General features: G+C 43.1%; 1 protein-coding gene across 1 annotated transcript; it reads left to right on the top strand.

Moving 5' to 3' along the window:
• Positions 1 to 26: 26 nt before the first annotated feature.
• Positions 27 to 27,216, top strand: SYNM (synemin). The gene is made up of 4 exons (XM_067555606.1): positions 27 to 971; positions 8,462 to 8,586; positions 17,578 to 17,651; positions 18,766 to 27,216. Exons 1-4 carry the CDS (start codon positions 171 to 173, stop codon positions 22,908 to 22,910), a joined length of 5,145 nt encoding a protein of 1,714 aa, XP_067411707.1. The 5' UTR covers positions 27 to 170; the 3' UTR covers positions 22,911 to 27,216.
• The last annotated feature ends 682 nt before the right edge of the window (positions 27,217 to 27,898 follow it).

Genomic DNA, 27,898 nt, shown 5'->3' with positions numbered 1-27,898 from the left:
CCCCAGCCCAGTGGGTGTGTGAGCGGCAGCCGCCGTCCTGCCATGAGTCCTGCACGGTCCCAGGCAGGGGGAACAGCCGGGGCTGGGAGCGAGAGCCGCCGCCGCCGCCCGGAGCCCGCCGCCCAGTGACACCGCTGCAAGGGGCGAGCGCAGCCCGGACTCCGGGCACCATGCGGCGCTCCCGGGAGGAGGCGTGGGACGAGAAGAGCCAGCTGCGGGAGCTCAACTCCCGGCTGCGGCTCTACGTCTGCCGGGTGCGGCAGCTGGAGCAGGAGAACCGGCTGCTGGCGCAGGAGCTGGCCGGGCTGCAGGAGCAGGAGCTGGCGCTGGAGCTGGCCGGGCGGCGGGGCGCCCAGCAGGAGCTGGCCGGGCTGCGGGTCCGCCTGGGGGAGCTGAGCCGGGCCCAGCGAGCGGCGGAGCTGGAGCGGGACGGGCTGCGGCAGGAGCTGGGGCGGCTGCAGCGCCTGGGCGCCGAGGTGCTGGAGCTGCGGCGCCGCCTGGCGCCCGATCTGGCCGGGCAGCGGCAGCTGCTGGAGCGGCGCTGGGGCGAGTGCGCCGCCCTGGAGGAGCTGCTGGCCGGGCTGCGGGCCGAGCAGGGCCGGCTGCTGGAGCGGCAGCGGCGGGAGGCGGGCGAGGCGCGGGCGCTGCGGCTGCAGCTGGTCGCCCTGCCAGCGCCGCCGCCGGCCGGGGCCAGCCTGGAGCAGCTGGAGGAGACCTACGAGCTGGTGCTGGGGCGGGCCTGCCGGGAGAGCCTGCTCCGCTACCAGAGCCAGCTGGGCGCGCTGCGGGAACGGGAGGCGCGGCTGGGCGGCGAGAGCCTGGAGCAGCGGCGGGCCGAGGCGGAGCGCTGCCGCCGGCAGCTGGACGAGCTGCGCCGCCGGGGCGAGGAGCTGGGCGGCCTGGGCCAGCGGCTGGAGCAGGAGCTGCTGGCGCTGCGGGAGCGGCACGGGGCCGAGGCGGACGAGTACCAGGTGGGTGGCGCCGCGTGGGGCTCCCCCAGCCTCACCTTCGATGATGGACCCCCTCGGCTTCTCTTCCCCTCCCCACTTCCTCACTTTCCCTGTCTCCTGGGGGGCCCCCCCACCCCCCAACTCTCCCCCTTTCCTAGAGCATCTCTCCCTGCCGCCTCTCTTCCCCACTGTCCCCCCTTTTCTAGAGTCTCCCCCCCCCCCAATACCCTCAGCTCCCCCGTCTCACTGGGTCCCAGTTTTTGTGCCTTTCCCCTCTGCGGGGTGTTTCCTCTCCCCTGCGTCTGTCTAGCGACCCTTCAGCCTCTTTTTTTTGCACCCTTCCCTGCGATCCCCGCTCCTCCAGTCTTTCCTCTTGACTCTGTGCCTCCCCCCCGTGCTTTCCTGCCCTCAGCAACTGTGTTCTCAGCCTGCGGGCCCACGCTGTAACCCTACTCCACAAGCTGCCTCCCCTCCCTGTCACCGCCCATGCATCCTTCCCTGCCTCCGACCCTGCACCTGTGCACCTGCTCCTGTCCCCCTTCCCACCCTCTGCCTTTTCTGGCACTACTCCGTCCTCCCCCCATTCCCATGCACCAGCTGCCTGCACCCGACTCCTGGGCTCCCTCCTATGGGCACCTTGTCACACTTTCCCCAGCAGCACCACCTCTTCTGGCTCTGCTCTGCTGCTGTGCTCTGGCCGGGTGAGGAGGCAGCCAGCAAGGAGAGGAGCCTGCTGCATTAAAGGGAAGGTCTCAGGATTGCCCCTTCTGGTGGGGGGGGGACACATGCTCAAAGGTTCCTTTTCAAAACCTTGGTGGGTGCTGGAAGCTCTGGCCGGGGAGGCTGCGAGGTGTGAACAGGGAGATAGTGACCCTTACCCCATCATCTTAGTGAGGGGTGTGCCGCTTCCACCTTGCTCTGAACAGGCACAGGGCTGCGGAGTAGGCGCTGCGTGAGCCCAAACCCAGCCAACTCGCCATAGGCACTCTGGGGCAGGGAGCAAGCCTTGGGAATGGGTGAGCTGAGCTGCAGCATCATGGGACATGCGGTTAGTTCTGCGGACATGCACACTGAGCCCTCTTTCCAGCTCTGGCAGGCAGTGCTTAAAATGGTCTGAAAACGTGTGTGTGTGGGGGGGGGGGGGGGTGTATCTATCACTTCTACCTGCCCCCCTCCGGCAACTCACACCATCAGTTCTGGCCTCTCTCGCTTCCCAGTCCCACCTCTGCTCTTCCTGCAGCTCCTGGGGTTCTTCATCCCTCACCCCTAGGCCTGGTCAGGGTGGGGGACGGACGGACGGACAGGTGCAGGAGGATCCCTTCCTCCACTGGCATTGCAGGGAGGGATAGGGGATCGGAGCTGTCATCTTCCATCCATCGAGGATGGTGCAGGATCCTGTGAGGAGGGGAGAGAGTGCTGTCTACTGCCTTGAATGGAAAGCAGCCTGGTAGAGGGGGCTTTTCACTAGGCAGGGCTGAAACGTGCACCCCTTGGTAACGAAAGGCTCGAGTTGTAGGTGTTTTATTTGGTGGGTTTCTGACCTGGCCCACTTTAAGCACTGACACCATGTATTTGGTGATGAGTTGGCGCTAGGGACAGACGACATGAGCCCTACTCCATGGACCCATTTCCCAGCCCACCAGAGGCTTTCAGGATTCAGACCCCAGCATGACTGACTGAGCCCTTCATTTTTCTAAGGCAGAGCGCCTGATTACCATGGTGTTGACTGGGGCTGGGGAGGGATGAGGCCTTAAACAGATGGCTTGTGTCTGCTCTGTGTGGATATTAAAATGCCATGGTGTTTTCCAATAGCAAATTGCCCCAGTATTTCTGGCCAAGAGTTCTGAATACCACTGTTATGCAGTATGCCAGTTATAAGCACCTCGTGTGCATGGGTAGATCACCATATGCTGGGAGAGCAAAATTTCAAAGTTCATCCAGGTTAGAGGTGGAGAAGACATTAGATCATCCAGGCCATCAATCCACTATGCACATCAGAAAACAATTTTGCCTTCCATTTCCTCAGGGCAGCGTTTTCTTTTGTTCTTCTAGCAGAGTGTTAATAAAAGGTCTGATGATCTCTTTGTCTGTCTGCAGCCCTCGTGTTAATGATCACATTGTATTTAACGGCATGTCTGCCATGGGAGATTATGGAGATACTGCACATTGTGAAGGGACTAGAGATCGGTTGCTCTGTGTCTGGATTTTAAATTGCTAGCTTGTTTGCAAGTTGCTATGACCTGACTGCTCAATTAAAAACAAAACTGAACAAAACCAGCAAAGCTTTAAAACTTAACTTGAAATATTCTGGTCTTTGAGAAGTTAATTCATTCTCCTTGTAATCAAGCATTTAAATATTTTTCAAAGCAGTGGATGGAGATTTTATCTGTGAATCTCCCATTGATTTTAATAATAGTCCCGCAACTAAAACTAGGTGACGGTGTAGAGAATAACAATGCTTTCCGTGGGAGTTTCCAGTGGCTTGGGTTTTTATTTTGATAGGAGTAAAAATGATATAAGCTTATATTTCCTCCACCAGAATTTAAAAATTACTTCATTCCTAAAGATACATTATCTTTACAACCATGTTATAAACTGTTGACATGAGAAATCCATAATGGGAAAACGGATTGATCCTTAACAATAGTGGCTCAAAGTGTTTTACTAAAGCAGTACCATATTTCAAGAATTGTCGTCCCCCCGCTTTTTAATCATTAAAGCTCAATACCAAAAGTTTTCCCCTTACAGCTACAAGAATAACTATTTTTTCCCCTAACAACCAGAAGAGATGTTTTTGTACCAGTGTCATCTCCGTAAGTGTTTACATTTCACTGATGATTAGTAGAGAAAGGGGACTGCAGGTATTTTGGAGAGTGAGTCAGCTTTAAAAATCTTACAGGATTGGCAGTACCGATATGAGAAACAACAGGTTAAAAATGCCAGTTAATAGAAAAAACAAAATTACCATGTGGCTGCTAGTTGTTCTGTTGCTCTACTCAGGAATGAAATCTTATTTTCTAAATTAAGATCATACTGTAAACCATTTGTTTCAAGAGTATATGGCGCAGTTTGAGATGTTTTAAAAACAGTATCTTACCAATACCTTAAAATGAGTTATGATAAACAACCCAAACTGCTTTAACACCCAAAATGAAAACACATCCGCTGCCATTTTTGCACACACATCTAGATTATATTGAAGTGTCTGTGAAAGTGCATCATGAGGGTCCATGTGTATTGCCTCTCCGTGACTCTGTGGGAGGGTGGACTCACCAGTTGCATGCCACCTCATGGCTGGGCATGGTGAGACAGACTTTCCTTTCCCGCCAAAGCAGGTCTAACCCTGCAGTGGTCGGTCTCTTCTCACAACTCAGCCCTCCATCCGGGAAACTTAGAGCCCCCAACCCACCTCTTCTGGGTACCGGGGGGTCCAACAAATAAAAGTCCACTGTCCTTACATCAGGTCTCCAGCTTTGGGCCCTGTGGTCCTGAAACCCTCTTGTCTCTGGACTTTAAAGAGTCCTTATCGCCTTATAACATAAGGGGCTTCGTTCCACTTTTTCCCTGATGGCTGGCAGGGGAACCCAGGCCTTTCCTGTCCTCCCAATTCCAGTTCAGGGACACCGTAGTGAGCAGGCAAGCGCTGGCTATTCAGACCTGCCCCCTGCTACCTCCCTACCTCAACCCGTCAGCAGGCATTTCCTACAGCCCCTTGCCAGGACCAGTGTATACCTGAATTCTTATCGGCCTTCACAACTTCTCAGCCTTCACCCTTCTTTCGGAGCAGGAGCTTGCAGGGCTCCCTCCGGCGTCCCCCAACAAAACCCAAATGAAAATGTAAACAAACCATTTTTGCCCTCCTCCTAATTGAACTTTAATCCTTCTTAGCTTTCCCTATGCCCTGCTCCTCAGTTGAACACCTCCCAGGGGCTTTCTCCTTGAAGGGCCAGATCCTGCCATTGATCAAGGACCGCCACTAGAGTTTTCTCCACCTCACTGGCTTCTCCCTGCCTCTCCTGGCCAGTTGCCCAAGTTCTCTGCTCAGGAGGAGAATCCTAGGGCCAACTCTTTCCTTGGGCTTCTGCCCTCTATTCCCCTGGAATCCTTCCCTGGCTCTGCCGGTGTCTCTCTGCTTTCTATAGGTCTCTGTACTATTGAGAGGGGGACTGCAGAGTTATTTCCCTCTCTCTCCCTTGGCTTATCAGGGCTTCTTCCCAGCTAAACTTAATCTTTATTGGGGATGCCATGCCCTGTAGGTGCCACCAGGTGCTCTAATTTTAACTCGCCAGCTTCCCTTAACCCTTTCAGTGCCAGTGTGGGGTCTACACCCTACCATTGGTATCCCATTAAAATTGCTCAGTTTACAACTAAACAAGGTTTTTCTAATGACCAGCTATTCAAGCTCAACCTGGTTTTTCAGGCAGTACGTGGGAAAGAAGTGATCTCTCGTTCATATCTGTCATGAAAAAATGTAAAATGGAGAAAAGCAAGTATTTTAGGTTTTCTATTCCTTGCTCAATTTTTTCTCTGACATAATTTCTTTTATGGAAGAGAAGATATTTAGTAAGGCTTTTGAAGTCATGTCTAAAAACTAGTTATTAGATGTTTGTTTATTTTAAAATGATGTCACTTACAGATATGTTTTTTTTTAAAAAACCAAACATATGAGTGATTATGGTTGGAATTTCCTTTACAGCTGCAGCAGCAAAGGGATTTATGAATATTTTCCGTATATTATCCATTCTTTCTGTATGGCCATCCTTGTCTCCTCCAGTGCTCCCTATCTCAATTAAGCTTTCAGTGCTAATAGGTAATAAAATGTATCTGCAGTGTAGTCTAACTGGACTGGACAAGCACTAGCACACAGCCTGTAGGAAAAAATCCTGCGTTTGTCCAATGGATGGGCTCAGTAGAACTCTTTTGTCTCAGGTTTCTATAACCCTGGTAGCATGCTGTGACGATATTTATGCAGAAACTCCCATTGACTTCAATGCCAGAATCACATATGGTGCGATAGCAGGAGAGGGCCCTATATTTTTAGAATGCAGAAAAGACCCTGGCTTTCATCCTGCTCCACTGAAGCCAACAGGACCTTTGCCACTGACTTCAATAGACTTAGGATTGGCTCCTGTACCTGTTCAATGGTGCTGTGAACTCCAAAGGAGAAGAAAACAGCATCTTGTTGAATTAACATTTAACACAAATCTGTCACATTGAATTCTTCAACTGATTTCCAGCCAGCCAAGTGCTGGGTGTCATTTCTCCCATTAAGCTGCTAAGTGACCATGGAGTTGGTAAAAGGTGCCAGACCAAGAGTGCTGGAGACTGAAGCCCTCTCTTTATTCACAGAACAAGTACATCTTGAGCAGCACGAGTGCAGTCTTTCTCCCACTGCCGGGCTAATGTTTCTCATCCCTGACTGGAAGGAACCACCGTAAGGGGCGTGAGAATTAGTGCCATTCGATGCTTGAGTGGACTCCAGTGATTTTTCCTCTTCGATTTGGTTTATATAACTAAGCAGTGAACCTTTCCAAGTTAATGCCTTTGCTCAGACCTCTGAAAGGAGCAAGCATAGTTCAAGAACACATCATCTTCTGAGACGTGGATGCTGCTGCTTTAGCAACGATACCAGAAAAGACCTATGAGGTTGCTAGTGTGAACCAAGTTAGCTTAGCATGTATAAAAACCAAGAAAACATGAGGCAATTTAAGGATTATTTTTTGGGCCGAATGTAACGACTGCCCTTACTTAAGGCTTGGTCTACACGAGAGGTTACTTCGGTATAATTTACATCACTCTGGAGTGTGAATAATCCACACCCCGAGCGACATACATTGCGCCGGCATGGACGGCACTGTGTTGGTGGGACAGCTTCTCCCGCCGACATAGCCTCCGCCTCTCACAAAAGTGGATTTCTTATGCCGATGTGAGAGCTCTCTCTGCTGTCGGCATAGACCTGAGCATCTTCACCAGATGTGTTACAGTGGCGCCTCTGCAGCACTTCTAGTGTAGACTAGCCCTCGGTTTAACATGCAGATGTTCCAGCTGTCACAGGCTCTGCAGTCTTAGGTGGCCATGCATTATCATCATCATAACGGATAGGGAAGGATATAATTCCATCAAGGGATTCCAGTGACAGAAACCCCAAGATCTCTTTTTCTCCAGAACATGTAATTATGTCCTTGGCTATTTGCTTTAGTTACAGTTCATGGCTAGCTGTTCCTCTGACCCCCTCTGTGGCTTTAGACCTCTAATCTTCCTCTCCTTGGGGTGGAATCTTGTGATTCTCCCACTCTGAGACCTTGGCCCAAGGCGAGAGGCCCTTGTATATCAACTGTGATTCCGCAGCAGGCCTGGCTGCATACGAGCCCTGCAATTCTGCCCTTCGGGAGCTGTGACCAGTGTATGAATACAGTGGGATAAAACAGCCTTTTCAAAACCAAATATTGTTTAATTTCCACAGAAGGAACACCACATCACAAGAGGAGAGGGGTATTAACACAACAGACTCTACTATTTTACCGAAGATTTCTCCAGACTGGTATCCCCACTTCTGGATCCAGTGGGACAGTTTGCACCACTTAGGGTTACCATATTTCAGCTTCCCAAAAAGAGGACACTGTTGGGAGGTGGGTGGGAATTGGGGTAGCTGTGGTGGGGGTACTCACTGGAGGTGGGGGGCAGTGCTGCTCACTGTCACAGTGGCCGGTGCAAGCCCAGGATGCAGCAACAGCTGTCAGTCAGTGTCTCGCTGGGAGTCAGGGCCTGGGTGGACAGAATCTGTGGTTGTAAGGGAATGGACCAGGGGAGGGACCAGTTGGGAAGCGGACCAGTCAGGGCTCTTTCTCAGCTGCAATGCCTACTCTGCAAAAATCCCGGATATTGCCTGTTGTTTGAAAAATCTGACCTGACAGAGGATGGAGCCTCAAAAAAAGAGCATCTTTGCCTTCCTCCATCTGTCCCCTGCTCTTCAAGTGTTCCCCTTTTTATCTGCCTCAAAGTGCCTTATCTGTTCTGGGCCCCCTGAACCTGGCCCAACTAGTTTATGCGCTCTACCCTGGTGGGTCAAGGATAGACTTCACATCAGTTCTCTTAAATTGTCTCTCTTAAATTCAGCTATTGTTGAATCTGGCTTTTAATGTGCCACATACCAATTTATAAAAGGGTTCTTTTTGCTTGCCTGCATAAATGGTAACCTTTGATGGGGGGCAGCTGGGTGGGATTTTGTTTAAATATCTGAAAACAATTTAGCAAGGTGTAACACACACATCCTAGCATGAACAAACTATTCCAGTAATAGTATCTCATGAACCACATGCCAGTGAAATCCAAGAGATGGATTTAAATTTTTGTTTTCTCTTTTCCCCTGAAATGCTGAGCTGCTAGTGCATGTTGCTTTAATTCTCTTTTAAGATTGTTATCATGGTGTTTGTAGTAAAACTGGAAAGTTTTAGGAAAGAGTAAAGTCGGATTCTTCAAAACTAATAGGAAGTGTTTCTGTTTCTGTTTAGAGGATCATTGACACCCTAGAAGAAGAAAAGCAATTCCTGACTATGTCAATCACGGATTACCTAAAGGACTATCATGAACTAATGCAGGTGAAAGCAGGACTCAGCCTTGAAGTGGCAACCTACAGGTAAGGATGATAACAGCAATGGGTAGTACCATCAGGAAATGTTTTAAGTTACTCATTACAAGGCAGACAGGTGAACCACACTGAGCCTTTTCCATCTTTAGGGTGTAATGTTGCATCAGATTTTTAAAAGGAAGACACTTGCCCTTAAACTCTTCAGATTTAGTCTCCTCCCAGTGCACATCCATAATTCCCATTAGAGCAGGGTCTCTGGACTTCTGGGTTCAGTTCCCACCTTGCTTATTGGTTTGCCATGTGACCTGGGTCAAGTCACTTAATCTCCATATGCCTGAGTTCTGTCATATGTAAAGGAAAAATCACACCTATGTTGCAGAGGTGTTGAGGCTTAACATTTGTAAAGTCCTTTAATATCTTCAGATAGAAGATCATGTAAAGTTATTATAACTATTATTATTGTTGAGGTATTAACCATGTGCAGAGGGAGATTAGAACCTCTGATGTAGCACTTCAGTACGGCCATTTTAACTAACAAGTAATTATGTCTACAGTCGATGGCACAGCTTGTTACCGAAGCCATACAATCCTTTGAATCCTGGAATTCAAAAAAGCTTACTACTTATTTTGCAGTAAAGCGATGGGTGCCAAAGACGTATGCTTGATTACTATGATGCTAAAAGCCAAGTGAGCTGTAATTGTTCTTCCCATATTTGAATATATATGCAAGTACTAGCTGAAGGCTCATCATCTATCAGATTATAATTGATAAGTCATGAAGCAGTGTGGATCTTCCACCTGCCAAGCCATAGTGCCAGTGTTCGATGTTACAGGGTTTGGGTATGCTGTCTGCTGTACCTTGTCTCTGCCACGCTGATTTAAGTGGGATGTTCTTAGCGCAAAGGCATTGGTTCAGTTACAAGTTCTGTTTCTGCCAAAGAAGGAAATGGAATAAAGAAGTTAACAGAAAATTCCATTTTCTAAATCTGTGATACTCAGACTGTGGCTTGGGAGCCGCAAGTGGCTCTTTTAATGTGTCTCCTGCAGCTCTTGGCAGCATATGATATTAAAACACTGTGTGATTTAATTATTAAACAATCAGAATGCTTTTACTATGTTATTAACCAATTGTAGAATACTTGGTCAGTAATTTTGCTGTAAGTAAAAAAATATTTATATAATGAAACAATGAATTCACACTACTGTGGCTCTTTTGGGTTTTTGGGTAAGGTGGATCGCTAATTTGGCTCCTGAACCACTGAGGTCTGAGTATCTCTGTTCTAAACCTTCCTTTGCACTACCCTTGTTTTACTAAGGAAACACATGGTTAGGCTAGGTGTGAGAAGTAAACAACAATTCTGCTAATAAATCCTCATTATCTGTGAATCCTTCTCATCAGTCACTAGTTGAGCAATTGGAAAGCCAGAGCAATTCTGACATCCTAAATTGTCAATTGATACATAGCACATACTGGTTCAGAAGGAAAAACAGTTGATGGATAGCAGATAGATACAATGTTTATTGTAAAGGTTCTGAGTTTTTCCACTACTAACACTTTATTTTCAATAAAATTGGCAGATGAAATTTATTCTTTACAGTCTGTATTGATTTTTAAATTCATAAGAAAACAATTCTTATTGAGTGAACCAAATAACCTGCAAAAGTTTAATATGTCTGGCTGCTATCTTATTCCTTATGAATCCATTGATTTGTTTACATTCTGCAAGAATGTTTGGCAAGAGTGTATAGTTAATAATAAGTACTGCAACTAATATATTATGTAATGTTGCTGTGAGCTATTAAGCAGCTGAGTTTGTCCAGAAAATGGTGGATGAAATGATTCCTACATGTTAGTTAATTCAGAGAAAGTTATTTAGTAGAAAGAGCACAGAAGTTACTGTTACTAAAAACACCTGGAATTCCTGAGTTCTAATCCCAGCTCTGACACCGACTTCATCTGTTGCCTCAGGCTCATGATCTAATCTTTCTGCCTCAATTTATGCATCTGCAAAATGGGGCAATGATACTTTCATCTCGGTACAAAAGGCTCAGAGGTGCGGTGACTATTAATATTCACACAGCACTGTGCACGATGCTACCCAGATATCTAGCTGCTTTGACACAAGCTTAGTTAGTAAGTGAACAGGCAGTGTTGCAACTCTGTAAAAGTCAGCTGTGAGCCCATTAAATCTTGGCGCTTCTCCAGAGGTGGTATCACGATTATATCTAGCGCTGTTGGTTTGTATACAGATTCGCAGTCCTCATTAATGAGTGGGAAATAACTTGGCATTGCCTGAAATGTTTGTTTGTCATCCACTGAGGGTGCCGCCTTCGCCTGTAGAGACTTGTAAAATGTTCTTTAATAGCTTGGGATTCTCTGTGCTTCTGTCCATCACTATCTCGGGACAGACTTCAGCAAATAAACTTACCATTTCCTGTTGAAAGAAGCTTTGTTTGGTTGAGGCCAGAGATGGGTCCTACAGTTGATCAAAAAGCAGTTCTGTTTTATGTCTGTAAAGAAAGTTCCTTTAAAATCTCAGGAGGGGAAAAATTACTGTTTTGGCTACTCTGTTTCACACTTCAACAAAAACACGACTACACCCTTCATTGGGGATTTAATCCCCTCTCCTAGTCGATGATCTTTATTCACACCATTGTGGAGGGAAGATAACAGCTTGGCTCCACTGAATCAACTATTGAATAAGACAGCTCTGGATTCCTGGTCTTCTATTAGTAATCATTTATATCTGTGATAACCAGGGTATGTGTTGACAGCTTCTTCTCGTTCTCACTGAGGAAATCAGCTCCTGTCCTTTATTATGTACATCAAGCACCAAAGGCCTCTATAAATAGCCATGCTCAGAATTCTGAGGTTACTATTGTGAAGTTTTAGTGGCTGCCATAGGACATCCTGTCCTCTTGGCATCATGCGCTAAGAACATGGTGTTTGGTTTACTTCCCTCTCCTTTGTGCCATACAGCCCGGAGTGTCTCTCTGCGTCTCCCACCCTGTATTTCTTGCTTTGTTTTACAACTCCTAGAGCTAGTGTCGCTAAATAAGGGTGAGAGAGTATTTCCACTGGAGCTAGTCATTGCCACTCCTGAATTAGCTGGCCAAAAGAGTCAGGTTGCAAGGAACTCCCTTCTCCAAGGACCAAGCATGCTTCCTTCCCAACACTGCCAACCCTTCCTGCTCCGATGAATGAGATCGGGTTCTGGAAATGGAACTTTTCTTGCATGGCAGTGTGAAGTTCTATACCTGGCTGTTTCCATTCTCATTCTTTATCTGCAAAGGCTGAAATAAACATTTTCCTAGTATGCACAACCTGATTCAGTGCTGCTGAGATCCGACAAAGCCAGAATAGATTAGATTGTGTAATAGTCTTCAAAGGGAAATGATGGAAGACCCATTGCTTGAGAGACTTAAAACTAGACTGAACAAAATACTAGAAGGTCCACTGAAGGGAACAGTCGTGCAGTGGGGCAGCATCATCTTGTCTGGATCCTCATCAGGTGCATTGTGTCTCAGTTTCACTTCACAGTCTGCCTTGGGTTGGTAGGATGTTTTGACTTAGGTGCATTGGGCCTTCAGCTGAAGTAAAAGTCCTCCTCTTCCAGGGCAAATGGAAGGACAACTAAACAGTAAACAAGCCTTTTACCAGCATGGGTCACAACCCTCTGCCTAGGGTATGCACTACCATCACATGACCCCCTTCAGTTGCCAGCAGCTCCATCTCCTCTTCCAGCAGGGGCTGACCACCATCTCTATTTCAGGGCTCATTAGCCCTTCTGCCTTCCACCAGCTTAGTTCCTGCATGACGGCCTTTCACCTCCACTCTGCTCCAGGCTCAGGCCCAGAGACACTGTACACTGAAACAGCTACTTGCTACAAAGTCCAATCCACCCTGCTTTCTTGTTTCCAGGGCCACTTCCTACTTCATCTAGACCTTCTTCCTGGTCCCATCTCAGGCAACCCTCCACCAAGCCCCATCCAGATTCGTTCCCTGGTTCCTCTTCTGCAGGGAACCACTGCTGGTTATTTTGGGGCCTTCTCTGCTAGCTGCCATCTTTCCTCAGGTCTGCTCTAAACAGAAAGCCCCCACCACTCCTCAGTTTCTTCTATTACCACCAAACACATGGCTTCTGCCAGCTCCCTCATTTACTGAGGATATTCTACCTCTTACATATCAAAGCAGGCCTGGTGTGCAATCAGTCACCTGCTCTTCTTTGCATGATCCCTGTCCTCCAATCCCATGACTTTGGATGAAAACCTGGCTCACTGGAGCTGGGCCTGAGCGCTCTTTTCAAGGGCCTCCTCAACTTGTGACAGACTTGCAGTACGTCAGTGGTTCTCAACCATATCCAGATCATTACCCTTTGTTACAACAGAAAAATGTCCCCTCTCCCCCCCATCCTCCGCCACCTGGTAGTTTCAGGACCCCCTTCCATCTACCACTGAAGAAAGGGAGAGAAAGACAGTGGTCATGACCTGTTTGCAACCCATCCCTCTCTGGGGTTCTTCATCCCCTGGTTGAGAACCCATGGAAGAAATGACTTAAGAGGTCTTATTTGTACATCATTGATTTTGTGATAAGGTTTGTGATGTAGATCATCACCACAAATTGCGCATATTATGTTGTTTTTGGTACCTTCTCCCTTTTACCCCATCCCACTTGTTTGTCTCATTCAGCTGTCATCTCTTGTCTTTTAGACTGTAAGATCTTTGGGGCAGAAACTGTCACGTTTTATATGTTGGTGCACCACCTAGTACAATGGAACCCCCGCCTTTTTGGCCCCTACGTGCTAACACAAGATAAATGTTAAATAATTACAACAATAATCCGGGGGCGGGGAGAGAGTTAAAGATTCAGTATTAATTTCCTGACTCTCTTGGTAATAATTTATCTTAGATGTACTGTTGTGTTAGTGGTGTGTGTGTGTGTGTGTGTGTGTGTGTGTGTGTGTGTGTGTGTGTGTGTGTGTGTGTGTGTGTGTGTGTGTGTGTGTGTGTGTGTGTGTGTGTGTGTGTGGTGGGGGGGGGTGTCTCTGCATTTAGGGTATGACTTCCAGGAAGTATCTGCACAGTTACTTTATAAGGGAGGATTTCTTGGAGGAGCATTTTTTCCTTATTTATATTATGGTAATGTGTTAAGGCCCCAGCTGAAATTGGGTCCCCGCTATTATAGGAACTATACAAACACATAGTAAGAGAAGGTCCCTATCCCAAAAAGCTTACAGTCTAAATAGATAAGACAGACAAAAGGTAGGTAGAAGAAACTGAGGAATTGAGGTGAAGTTATTTGTTCAAGATTACACAGCAAATCATTAACAGAGCCAGGAATAGAAGCCAGATTTCCTGATTCTCAGGCTTGTACTTTATCCACTAGACTAGTGATTCTCAACCTATTTACCATTGTGGGCTGCAGATACAGTTCTCTATGTGTTATGTGGGCCGTGTCCACACACTATATTCACTACTTGTATTGCCCTGAGGATGTCACATGGGCCACAGATGTGTGCTGATTGGGCTGGAAGCGGGCCATGGGTTGAGAACCACTACACAGCTATGCTATTCCTTACTCATTTACTATCTTAAAGTGTAAAAGCAATTTTAATATTTGTTTTGCATTAAAGTTAGTGGAAATACATCATGAGCCAAGTCCCATAGAAATACTGAGTCACAGTCCAGTTTTGCTGGGGTTTTCTCTTTATTTTCATGTATAGCATGCTTTTAGTAATAATGTTTTCAGATCCAGCTTGTCTCTGTGTGCTGTTGCCCTTTGCCATATACAGTGTACTTCTTGGATCTTATTTTTAGTGACTTCATACGTTGCTCCAGCAACTGAACAACTGTTGTTTTAACAGCAGCCAAAAATCTCTAGACATGGTATCCACATTCCTAGTTTCCATCGTCACAATTAATACTTTCAAGTGCCTGCACTGTCGGATCTTTCAGACTTTTCCGTAGCATCGGCAGCACCATCCACAATGCCAGATGAGGGGCGATTTTTTTTTTCCACTTGCAGGCTAGAAGAGATCAGATGTTTGGTCTTTGGAGGAGTCTCTAAATTAGGAAAAGCTAGCCAGACATTTTCCTTAGTGTAGATGCAGGCTAATATCTTTTATTTTGATTTAATTGGTTGAGCTTGACCCTGGGGCTCATCCCTAGAGTTGAATTTGACTAGCTTAAATATAGGGACAAGGCTGTGATTAGCAACCACATGTTAACAAACCCTTACCTAACCTGTCCTCTTCTTAATCTAAACAAGTACAAAGTTACAAAGAAAACCTTACAAATGTGAACTGAATGTCAACTGATGCAGTGTTGTGCTCCTGACATTTGCAGCCAGGCAGTGGTGTAAAATGTTCCATTCATCTCAGTTGGTTAAGTCTGAAAACTAAAGATATTTTAAATGTAAACATTATCTATTTCACTGCTGACCATTTTAGCAGAAACACCCAGCTAATGTGTTTATCCCACAGTCTCAAACTTTCTTCCACTCCCTCCAAGAGTTCAAAGCCTCAGTTATCAAGAACCTCAAGTTTCACCCCAGAGAAATTCTGTGAAACAGTTACAGCTTATCAGAGCAAAACATTTGGCATTTCCAATGCGGAAGAAGGGGACAGTATAGCATTAGTAAAAGGGAATATAAGAAACAGAAGGGCTGCTGTACTGATTACATTATTCAATTTGATATTTAAATAAAGCTGCCACAGAATTTCCAGTCTGCTGCACCAGAGTGCTGCAGAATTTAGGCCTAACTTTTGGGGAGGCATTTAACTGGGAAAAAGGCATCAGTTAATAAAAAACAGACAGAGGTACTTATTTCACAGCAGCCAGTATAAGAGTGTGTGTGGGCGGGGCTGGGGAAGAAACAGCAGCCATGAAATGATACAGGAAAAACCTGCATAAAGATGTTTGTAGGATTTACCAGAAATTCTCCTGTCCATATCTATTTGGCCAACATTTCTAAAAATTCCAGCAGCAGACAAGATGCGGCTCTACTGCATGCGTTTTGTAGATGATATAGAGAAGGCAACAGTCTTACATTGGCAAGTAGAGAAGTTCTTTTTTCCGTATGCAATTTCTATGAGGTATGATGCCAGAGAGCAATTTTAGGGCTCTGTGGGCATCCTTGCTCAGGAAAAAAGTTTTGATAACACAATCGTGTGTACCCCAGTATTCCTAAGGGAAGATAATTGTTCCTTAAAAAATGTATTCCATCTCAGCTATGTTAATTTCAGTGGGACTTGTTCCCTAGGGAGCTTGTGCCACAGGTGCATAAGGGGAAAAATCCAGGGTAGCACAACATGCAGGCATAGGACGCGCTTGTGCCTGATTGTCAGATTGTTGGCTGGAATGAGCAAAATCTTGGAATGAGCAGTGGTCTGCCTGTCTCTATATGGTGCATACTAGATGTACCGTACAGCCTGTATGTAGGCATGGTAGCCAGCTGAAAAAATCCTATGCTTTTATTCTCTAAGAGTATGTCTACACTGCCGGGGCTGCATGGATCAATGCAGCGGGATCGATTGAGTGGGCTGTGGAGACCCGCTCAGTCGATCCCAGAAGCGCTCTTCGGTCGATGCAATAAATCCACCTCCCAAAAAAGAGTAAGGCTGTGGCGACCGGAGGGTGTCTCCCGTCGGTGTAATGCAGTGGAGAGGCCGTGGTAAGGGACCATAAGTAAGTCGACGGGAGATACGTAAGCTGCAGTGCGTCTCTCCCATTGATGGCCGCCAGCAGTGTAGACCAGGCCTAAGACAATGTTGTAAGTTCAGTCTCGTATTCTCAATGAAGCCGGCTGAAGGCTTAATCCCTAAGGGCAGCTGTGTTTGTCACTAACGTAGAGGATGTAGTTTGACAGACTCAGCAATGTACTGGTGTCCTGAGGACAGGCTACCAACAGAAGTGATAGATGCAGATGTTCAACTGGTAATTGTGGTGACTTGTTTTTTTCCTCCTGTTTCTTTGTTTTTAGTATAATCGCTTTATTGAGAAGCCAAAGAAAATTTGTATTTCGTTCATTTCTGGTAAACTGCTGTTGAGCTAACACAGAGAGTTGGGCTGAGGAGTCTTTACAGGGATAAAGCCTGCGGCAGCCCTGGTTTCTTAAAACCATGGAAGTTATTTTAGACACTGGGGAGGGATTACCTTTAGAAAGAGCGAGAACAGAATGCTGAGATATGGAGGGGAAAGATGAATTGGCCTAAAAATCCGGCAAGATAACTATCACCATAAAGTACTTTCCCAAACCTTTGTTGCAAAATACATTGTGCTGATTTCAACTGGGATGATTTTACTTCATTATCTGTGCATTACTGAGAATAATTACCTTCTCTGGTCTGTTTAGAACTCTCTTTTCCCCGGTATTGGTCAGTATGTTTGAAAGTAGAAGTAATCCTCTTCTCTCCTGTGATAGTGCCTTGCTCCTTAAGGATCCTGGATGCAACTAGATTAGCAAGGCAAGAGTAAGGGTCTCTGACTGTCCCATCATTAATGCTTCTTCCTCTTTGCCTTTCCTTGCTAACACATCTCAATATTACATTTTATATAAGAAATTTTTTCTGAATATTCTGTGGCTTCAGCTGGGAATTCTTTTTTTAAAGTTGCTCTGAATTTGCCATTCTCTTCTGGCTCAGGTAAGAGGGCTTGATCCTGCAAATATTTACTACTGTGAGTGCCTATATTGAAGTCCTAGTATTAAGTGGTACACAAGGTAGTGTTGAAGGATTGGGCCCCAAGATTGTACTTTTACTATGAGAGAGATGTTGCTATTAATTAAACAAAGCTTAGTAACTGAATTCATGTTGCAATACCTTCCCAAAAAGTTTTCTCAAGCATTAGACTTAGAAGAGTATGAACCTAACTCTCAGAGATGCTTCCATTTCCACTGATGTGGACAGGAGTTGAGAATGCCCAGCACCAGTCAGGATGAGGCCCTATTACCAAATGTGACAAGTACCAAAGCTTCTAAAGCATATTATAACTATTTCCCTCTTTCTTTTAATCAAATGCAATTGCGTGTGTGTGTTACAGAGCTTTATTAGAAGAGGAGAGCAGCCAATGGATCATTACATGGGTTGATCAGCAGGGGAGAAAAATACCACAAGGTAAAAAAGTGAACATTAAACTTAGAACTCTTTAGTCACTGTTTTATATTTTTTTGCAATGTCAGTTTCTTTCCATATATCTTTAACAGTCTAACAGAAAATGAACTCTGTGAGCTGTTTTCTGAGAATCAGTATTTTTAAACGAATTAAGTGCTGTGAGTTAGCTCTGATGTCCTCCACTAGCAGGATAGGTGCAGCTCAGACAGCAACAAGATGAGCTTGTGCATACTGCTTACTAATATATCTCAACTCAGTCATGTAAAGCCTATCTCTTATAGGTGAGGGGAGAGTTCATTCTCCAGGTCCATTCTGTCTGGGGTGTGTCTGTTGAGATGTGAGCTTTACTGGTGTATTGTTGTAATGGAGACATTGGTCTGCTTACACCTGTCTGGAAAGCATCAGACATCTTTCACATGAACTACCAGAGAGTCATCTGGTGGTAACAACTTTCGTCATTCATGGACACTTTAAAAAGTTAATCCCTGATGATACACCTGTTTTTAACCTGGTGCATGATTTTGCTGATCTGGAGTGGATTGCGTTTATATTTTCATTTTTTAGCACATCAATGCCAGGATCTATTCACGATAGGTTAAACTCTCACCCTGCAGGAGCTGTGAATTCTGATTCCTCAACCAGTGTGGCCTGAGCGTGTTAGTGAAGCAGGAAACTAAGTCTAGGATTAGTAGCATTTTAATGGCAATGCTTCAGAGTACGCAAACATCAATAAATACTAAATAACATAATTACTCAGAAATTACATATCTCATGCACACTAATACCTAATAGCTCATCATGATTAAGGTAATAAGTACAGGGAAATTAGCAACAATTTGCCACTTACTGAAAAGCATTACCCTTAATTTTAATTAATTCTACATCTAAGTAATGCTATCATTCAAAACCTATAAGAATACTTTTGTGCAGATGTCCAATACTGGTATTCTTGAAAGTGAATTGACATTATTTCTTAATAAATATTTTAACATTATATTAAATTGATATCTAGATCATTGCATGCCACTGTCATTGTAAGTTATTTTACATAGATTATTTTTATATTTTACACACAAGACAGTATCTTAATTTTTGCTTGTCTACACTCTTCTTGCAGGTGTCAGAAATACATCTTATGACTACATTAACAGTCACTCAGCATATAGAGAAGAAAATAAAAAGAAAAGCTTTCCAATTATCAAGAGTGCTGACACTAGATATAAAACACCAGTAACAAATATTTGCAGCTCTGCACTTTATTCAGCTCAAACAACACGTGGTGGACCACACACAACAGATAGTGGAAAAGTTTTAAGAAAAAATATTCTTAGTTCAGGATATCATCCTTCAACCATTGAAAAGGATGCCACTTATCAAAGAACTATGAAGGACCACAGAGAGTTCAAAACCTTTACTCCAACATATGGTCTTTGGGAAGACACTGAAATTCAACGAAAAACATTTCCTGAAAGAAAAAGAACAGAAGCTACAAGTACTTCAGCTGTTTCTCTTTCAAAAGAATTGACAAGTGTTCAAAGTTCAAACAAGGACCACAAAGTTGACGTAAAGTCAGGTGTTTCTGAAAGTACAAGAACAAAACCAGATAATTTTACTAAATTTCCATCTAATGAGCTGAATTCCAATTTTAAACAAATCAAATATGAACAAACTCTGGATGACACTTTTACTACATCAAAAGAAAAACCAAAAAGATACAAACCAGTTAAAGAGGGAGAAAATGGCTTGTTAGAAGAAAAAGATAAGAAGCAACCAGTCAATGAGGAGAGATATAGTGTACTGGAGAAAAAGGAAATGGATGCTAAACTCACTACAGCAGAAAGAAGTGTTCATTTTGGAAAGAAGACTGAGATTAAACCAGAACAGAAAACTCACATAATGGAAGAAGTGATTATTAATGATAACAAAAATATTTTTTCAGGAGTTAGAAGTAAGGAAGATAGTACTGCCGAAGAGGAAAGAAATGCTACATGGGAAGAACAAACCAAAGTACATAAATCAGCCAGAGAAGGAGAATTTTTTCTCCCTGATGTAAAGATTACAGAAAATGAATTAACCAAAAGGAATACAAATGTGTTCTTGGAATCAAGAAGCAAAGAGGCTGTTGAGATACCCATCAGTGTTGAAATGTATACTCCAGACAAAGTATTGCAGAACAGTAACACAGAAATAACATTTCAAGGCTTTAAAACATCAGTAGGAAGAGAAACAGATGAACATAATATTAAACCTGTTGAAATTCTCAGTGTGAATGTTGCAGAAAGAGAACCCAAATTGAAAGATGAACATGGAATTCATGACAAAAGTAGCCCTAGAATGGGTACTTCATCGACAGAAAATATAGCAGAAACTATTGTTGCTGATATTCTTAAGAGTTTTGTTCAATCTTCTGGTTCCGAAACAACCCCAGATACGAAAGTAAATTACCTTGAAAAGAAAGAACATGATGATAAGCAAGAGATGACTGAGATCACAGCACAGTGCCAAGTTCAAGAAGACACAGAAATTTCTGATGAAATTGACCTAGGAAGTCTATTAAACAAGGATGTTAAAGTGGTCCTGGAAGGTGCTAAGGGAATTCCATCCAAAGAAGTGATAGAAGATATAATAAAGGTTGGCTTGAAAGGAAGGGACAGTATGGGCAAAGTGTCTGTTAATGTTGAGATTGTTGAGGAGCCACTAGAATCTGCAACTGATGAAAGGAGTGAATTTTCCACACCATTTGAAGTAGAGGAAGTAGAAGATACATCACCTGGTATACAGGGTCATTATGGTGATGAGGAGGAGCAGAAAATAACAGTTACAGCCGAAGATTTTAAAAAGAAAAAACCCAGTGAGATCCTCACCCATGTGGAAGAAGTAACTGAGGCAGACGATTCAGTTGATGAACAAAAATATTTTGTATCTACTCCAGATGATTACCCTTTGGCTCATGGAAAAGATGATGATTCAGTATGTGGGCAAATTCACATAGAAGAAGAATCAACTATTAAATATTCTTGGCAAGATGAATTTTTGCAGGGCACACAAAGAAGGAAAGATGTTGGCATGAGCTCACCAGAACAGACATATCAGGTGGTGGGAGAAGAAGCAAGTGCCTATGTTTTAAATGAGGAACATCCAAAAGGCGAAGCATCACATGCAGAATCCACTGTTATTGAGAAAGAGATTAAAATACCACATGAATTTCAGACCTCAATAAAGGGGCTTTTGTTGAAGGAAACCCAGGACCCTAAACAGCAGTTGAAAGAGGCATTAGAACAGCTGGAGGGGAGTCTTCCAGAAAGTGTGAAAGAGGAACTAGCTGTGTTGACTAAAGAAGGTCAAGGTGAATCCAGTAGCCTGGCAGTTGACATTAAAAAAGTTGAGCAAACTAACAAAGGCGGTTTGGTGACAATTGTTGCTGAAGTCAATCTGTCCCAGACCCTCGACGCTGACCAGTTTGATATTGCGCAGCTTGGTGGAGTTATCCCAAGTGAGATGGAGAAGATATCACTGCAGTCTCTAAAACAAGAAGGCTTTGATGAACGTAACGACCAACAGTTGGACAGTTGCACTGATGGCAAAAGCAGCATAGAAATAGACATTTCTCCATCCAGTAATAAATCCACTCCTTGGGCTAGCCGAGAGGTTTACAGCTCATCCAGAGTGAGAAACAATGATGGCATGGAATATCATTCCACTGAACAAGTTATTTGTGAAGGTCCGGTGTCAGAAGCAGTAGAATTTGGTAATGCAGAAGAAGTCTCTCAGTCACATGTATCGACTGATATTAACAAATCTATAAGGCATATTAAAATAGGTCCAACAGAAATTCGGAGAACTGAGCAGGTCATATATGAAGGGCCCATTTCTGAAACTCTGGAACTTGTTGGTAGGGAAGACCTTGTTCAGACAGAAGGGTCATCAGATATTGGTAGGTTTATGAAACATTTTAAACTGGGTCCTCAGGAAATTCAAACCACTGAAGAAATCATTCATAAAGGGCCAATTACTAAAACTCTCGAGGTAGGTGAACCTGAAAACTTTGCACAGCCACGGTTTTCAACTGACATTAATAGGTCCATGAGGAATGTCACATTAGGTTCAAAGCAAATTACTGAGGAAATCATTTTCAAAGGGCCTATTGCAGGCTCAGAGCTCAGTAGCTCAGGTGATCTTTCTCATGCAGAAGAATCAACGGATACCAACAGATCAGTAAGGCACATTAGATTAAGTCCAAAAGAATTTCATACAGAACAAGTAATATTTGAAGGGCCCATTTCTGGAAATGTGGAGCTCAGTGGCACAGGAGATCTTTCTCAGACAGGAAGTTCAATAAGGCACATTAAATTAGGACAAAACGAGATTCATTCAGTTGACAAAATCGTATACGAAGGGCCTCTTTCTGAAACAGTGGAGCTTGTCAGTACGGGGGACAGCTCTCACATGGAGCATAGGTTAGATACTAATGCATCTATCAGGCATATCAGATTAGGTCCCAAAGAATTCATGACAACTGAGCAAATCATCTACAAAGGGCCCATTTCTGGACATCTGGAGTTAAGTGAATCAGGAGACAATTTTGATTCAGAAGAGTCAATAAAGCACATTACATTAGGTCAAAAGGAAATTAAAACTGCTGAACAAGTCATATATCAAGGCTCCATTTCTGAATCTGCAGAGCTCAGTAGTGCAGGAGGAAGCCTTTTGGAGAGTGAAGAAAACTCAGATATCAATAGATCGATCAGGCTCATTAAATTGAGTCCCACAGAAACTCATACAGAGCAAATCATCTTCAAAGGGCCCATTTCTGAAACAAAGGGAGATCATTTTCAGACAGAAGAGTTATCAGAGTCCAGCAGATCTATAAGACATATTAAATTGGGACCCAAGGAAACGTCTTTTACTTTTCAAATGGATGTAACTAATGTGGCAGGAGCGCCTGTGGTGGAAGGGGGAACACAAGAAGCTATAATCACTGTATCAAACAGGGAGGACTCTGATGTCAGTCACTCACAGGTTATAGTTGAAAGTGACCAGAAGGACACTGATAATGAAAGTAATAAAGAAGCAAGTGTTTTTCCTGATTCTTCCCAGGCCTATGGTGAACAAATAACAGAGAAGTCAGTATTTGAAAAAAGTGTACAACTGCAAAGAATGGTAGATCAAAGGTCAATGATTTCTGATGAAAAGAAAATTGCCCTTGTGTATCTGGACAAAGAAGAAGAGGAGGGGGAAGATAATGATGGACATTGGTTCTGAAAGGATAATTTAATATAACCTTGCTTATTGGCTTGTTCGTTACAGAGATTTTTGACTGTCTTCTTTTAAAAAGGGACCGTCCCACTACTACACCAACATTGGACTGACACATTTTAAATCCAAGCCTCAATATACCCACCATCCTTTCCCCTAATTTGCAAAAGTTCATCAAGGGAGGCTCTCTCTATTGTAAATTCTTTTCCTCACTGACTTGTTTTCAGTTGCTTCAGATTTCTTCAGTCCCCAGAGTAGGAATTTTCTGTTGGGGAATTTTCAATTTTTTATATTGAGCTAATCCACAAGTGAGAGTCTGAACTGGATTTTTCTATCAACTTTTGAACACTGTGTTGTACTTGGGTACGAAAAGAATTCAGCACTTCTGTTTAGATTTCAAAGTATTAATCCACAGGCAAAAGGAGTCACAATAATTCAATTAGAAAAATATTAGAGTAACCCATGCAGGCGATTGTCTTTAAGTTCCATTTCCATGTGCTCATATGCAATAAATAATAGTAAAATGTTAGGAAAAATTAAATCATTATGATTACAAAGTAAAACTATTTCTAAACAACCCATTCATAGCAAAAATTTCTGGTAAGTGTTGTCACCTTTACAGTTAGAACCAGATACAAAAAAGGCAAGAAGTAAGACTATATCAATCATATTGTTTTCAGGAAAATGTTTGGTTTGCCTTTACAAAGCGTAATGTGTTTATTTTAAAAGAAACTCAGTGGGCAAATGGATGAAAACCATAGGTCAAAACCTCGTTACACTGAAGTCAGTGGTAAAATCTCTCCAACTTCAATGACTCTACACAGTGATAAGTGAAATGACTATTCTCAGCATATAGTACTGTTCTGATGTTAGGTATTTATTGCAAGTACCTAAGATCATGTGGTATAATGCGTTGGCACAATGGGATTAGCTAAAGTGTGGTTCTTCTCTGACAAGTGTAAAAATGGCATTGATTAGTTCCATGTTCACTGTGTCTCAATCATTTCTAGATCGTTTCTCTGTTTACAAGTAAAAAGATGCTTTTTCTAACTGTATACTCAGCTTAGGATCCAAAAGTTCCCCCATCTGGGTTCTTTCTGGCTTCTTATCATCACCAGTAATAGATTTTCTCAGGCTATACTCTCCCTTCAGTTACATCACTTGAAATGCCATTGTTTTCATTGGGTTTGCACAGCTGTGTAACTGAGGAGCATAATTCAGCTCTGCAGAATTGAGTTAATTTTATTGGTGCCCAATCAAGAATAGAATCCAGCTCATTCTCTGGTAGCTGTACAGTGCAAACAGGAGCAAAAATAGTAACAAATGTATTGCTGATACGAAAATAAGAAGATATGACCATGGGTATGCCTACTCAGCAAAAACTGTGCAAGGGCTACCCTACTTGAGCGAGCTTGAATCCTGGTAGCACATTAATATAACAATAGTAGTGAAGACTGTGCAGCATGGACTAGCAAGCTGAGTATCTATTCAGGGTCTGTGCTGGGCTTGTACTACCTGTGCTTGAAGTCCATGCTGTGCTCTCTTCATGTCTGTTGTTACCTGTGGTAACTGGATTCAAGCAAGATCGGTAGGCTAGTACAGCTTTTGTTGTACACATACTTCTGAATATACACAGTGAGTTAGATACACAGAGTAAGAAGATTCCATTTTTATACTCAGATGCTCTGAAAGTAGAACCACACATTAAACCCAGACAGCCATAATGTTCCAGACTCTTAGCTTATAACTTGGAATTTGTTTCTTGTGGATTGGTTTTGGTCACAGCACAGTGTTACTTAAACATAGTTTGCCTGTGCTTAACTCCAATTACAATTATCCAACTCAATTGATCTTATTGGGGTGTGTCCCTTAACTTCTCAGTTTTTTTCGTATCAATAGAAGCTAGATTTTATAATACTGACTTGCAGTACAGACTTAAATGTGAAGTGGAGATAGATGACTTGTAGTTTAACATCTTAACCTACTTTTGATGTGAGACAAACTAGTGAATTAGGATCTTCCTTCATTACCACAATTGAGACTATACCAGGTCTCTTTAAATAATGATCAGCGTTACAAGGTTTAAGTATAGGGCCTTGTCTGCACTACAAAACTTTGTATCAGTTTTCCAGCACGGATGCAGTTACTATGTTGTAAGTGCAGTGTTTTCAGCACTATATCCTGAAATTGTTCTTGAGCTGGGAAAAGGGAAGCAGTGACCCAAGTGCTGGCAATAAATATGAAGTTGAGTAGTGTAGATGCATCCAAGGTGTGCATGCTACATTTATTTTATGTTCTTAATCATGTAACGGATATTAATATTTGTCAGAATTATTCATATAGGCTTATGTAAAACATACTTTTGCTACCATTTATAGATAAGGGGCTCATGAATGATTACAGCTCAAAGAACAGCTTAAAATTCCATGGCCTTAGTCCATCCTCTATGTGGAATTGGGTTTAAAAAAAAACAACCTAACCAAATAATGCGTTTTTAAATTAAAAAAAAATCCTATATGGGACTTAGGCAAAAATTTTCAAGCGTGGTTGCTTAGTTAGACATGCAAGTTCATACTTCGATAGAATTGTATTAAAATATTTACTTAAACATAATTTAGGTACCTGATTTTAGGCATGCAGGTTTGAAAAAAGTCAACTTTAGTTTTTTGCAAATTTGGTTTGAAGTTGAAACTTAAAGCTCTTTTAAATAGGCATAAGGAAGTCTCTTGCAACAAATAAGAAGGCCAATAATATCAACCCCATTTATTGATGCCTCATGGAAAACTTTGAGACATATTCTCTTTAGAAACAATTATACTGATGCTAAATTGTATTGATCTTCCATTGTTCAGAGAATTAGGACATCAGGTGAAGGAAAAAGCAGCAAGAAGTAAGTGAATCATAAGTTCGTTTTAGACAGAGGTCCATGGTATTGAAGAAGAAAAAAGAGACGATATCAGTATTTTTTCTAAATAAAATATTTCCAAGGAGGCACCAGCTGCTCTTTAAAATATATTTTAACAGCATTAACTTATCAGACATAGTAGGTCACATTGAAATGCATTTCTGTTATTGGTTGCTTTATTTGCTTGGAGAGGAAAAGGTTTGTTCCATGAATTTAAGTGCTTTAATTATAGATTGGATCAGAATTTTAATCTGCTACTTGAAAAGTGTGTTTGTCACAATGAATTGGAAAACAGCAGTAACATGAAGTCAAAAAACTTATTCCAATGGATGAGTTTCCCTCAAACCATGAAAACTAGGAGATTTAATGAAGAAAGAAAGATGTAAGTGTAAGCAGCATGTTCTCCATCTGAATCCATTAACATGAGCCTTATGTCATTACCTTCAATGTTATTGAAAACAGGGAAAGAGCCACAGATCTAATTTTTTTTTTTTTTTTTTTTTTTTTTTTTTTTTGCATGACATCCGCCTTTGGGTAATGACTCTTCCAGCAAGAAAGGGGTAGTGACTTGGGCCCTGATGGTGCAATTTGTTCTGTGGAGATGTTGGTCTCTCCTCCCTCTCACTCACCATCTGGATGTGTTATCACAGTGGTTTTCAACCTGTGGTCTATGGACCCCAGTGGGGCTGCAAAATAGGTGTTTAAGATTTCCAAAGGTGTCTTCCTTTGAAAATTTTAAGGGTCCTCAAATGTTGAAAACCATGGTATTAGCAGAATCCAGGCCTTAGTTCATGTTTATGTTCCCAGCCAGAGCTCATATAACCTACTATTCTGAGAGTTGTCTTTTTTTGAAGAAAAAAAAAAAATTTGACATATGCCCTATTTAACAGCTTTGTGTGTAACTAGTTTGATAGCGTGGAGCTGGAAGGATTGGTAAGGTGGCCTCAATCAGCACACAACACTGAAGTTTACTCATAGAAACTTTGCTGTTTTTTTCATTAAATACAAATAAGATAAACTTAATTGCTGAGTTTGAATTCAACAAATAGAATCTCTTTAAAATGTAACTACTAGTTTTATTCAGTAGAACTTTGTATTTATATACTTGAGGTAGTTTACCTCAGAAGTGGGGCACTATAATCTTTAAACATGTAAACTTTTGGATTTGAAAGCAAATAAAATGGAGTATATACGTGTAAGAAGAGAGATGTATGAGAGAGAGCGACAGCTCTGTACAGATTGATGTTTGTTATAGCAGGTGTTTTAAACAGGGTTTGTTGATGTCAGCTGCGAGACTTTGCAGGCAGCTTGTGTTAAGGTCATTTACAATGCGTCTGCATTTCTGTTGTGGTTTTGTGATTTTTGCACTTTTTTCACATTCAGTATTAAACAATGAAAAGGAACGTCTATCTGCTTCTTTCTCCCCCTCCCCTGTTGGTATTTATAAGGCTCCATTAGCAAAGGAAAAAGAAATCCAAGTTTTCATGTGTCATGCATTGAGGTCTCTGCATGTTCAGATCCATGAGTCCTTTTTAGTTCAAAGAACTAATATATTCTTTCATTTCAGAGTATGAAGTGCCTGCATCACAGTGGTGGCGGGGATGGAGCAAAAATACAGCAACCAGTTATCCCTTAAGTCACCTAATTAGCATGGGTGGACTGACAAGAGATACCTTCTTAGCAGCAGACTGCAGAATGGGCAGGGCATATATAAAACCCAAAGTTGTTGGAGTTGACAGGAGAATAGTTTTCCTGCTGCTCTACGATTTGGCTGAATTATGTCACTGTCATGGGGTCTGCTCACCGCTAGTGCACCTCTTCTGGTCACTCTGGGGAATAGCTGATTCCAGGTCCTCCACCTATTCTGCCTCTTGCCACATGCCCTGGCTTCTCTTCATGGCTCTCAACGAGGCAAAATGCCCTGTGCTTGTGGCTTAGTCCTCTGGCAAAGTCACATGTGTGCTCCCCTTCTGGAGTATCTAAGTCCCTTCTTCTGAATGGGCTCAGGCAGTCTTCCCATTCACTACCCAATTTGTGTCACTCTTCCAGTGACTGGTAGGAGAACCCACACCCACCCTCTACTCTGGGT

Source organism: Emydura macquarii, unplaced genomic scaffold, assembly GCF_026122565.2.
Source record: "Emydura macquarii macquarii isolate MOO-44397 ecotype Brisbane River unplaced genomic scaffold, CSIRO-AGI_Emac_v2 contig_1644, whole genome shotgun sequence".
Taxonomy (NCBI): Eukaryota; Metazoa; Chordata; order Testudines; family Chelidae; genus Emydura; species Emydura macquarii.
The sequence above is the reverse complement of the archived record's forward strand: the minus strand, read 5'-3'. Positions and strand labels throughout refer to the sequence as shown.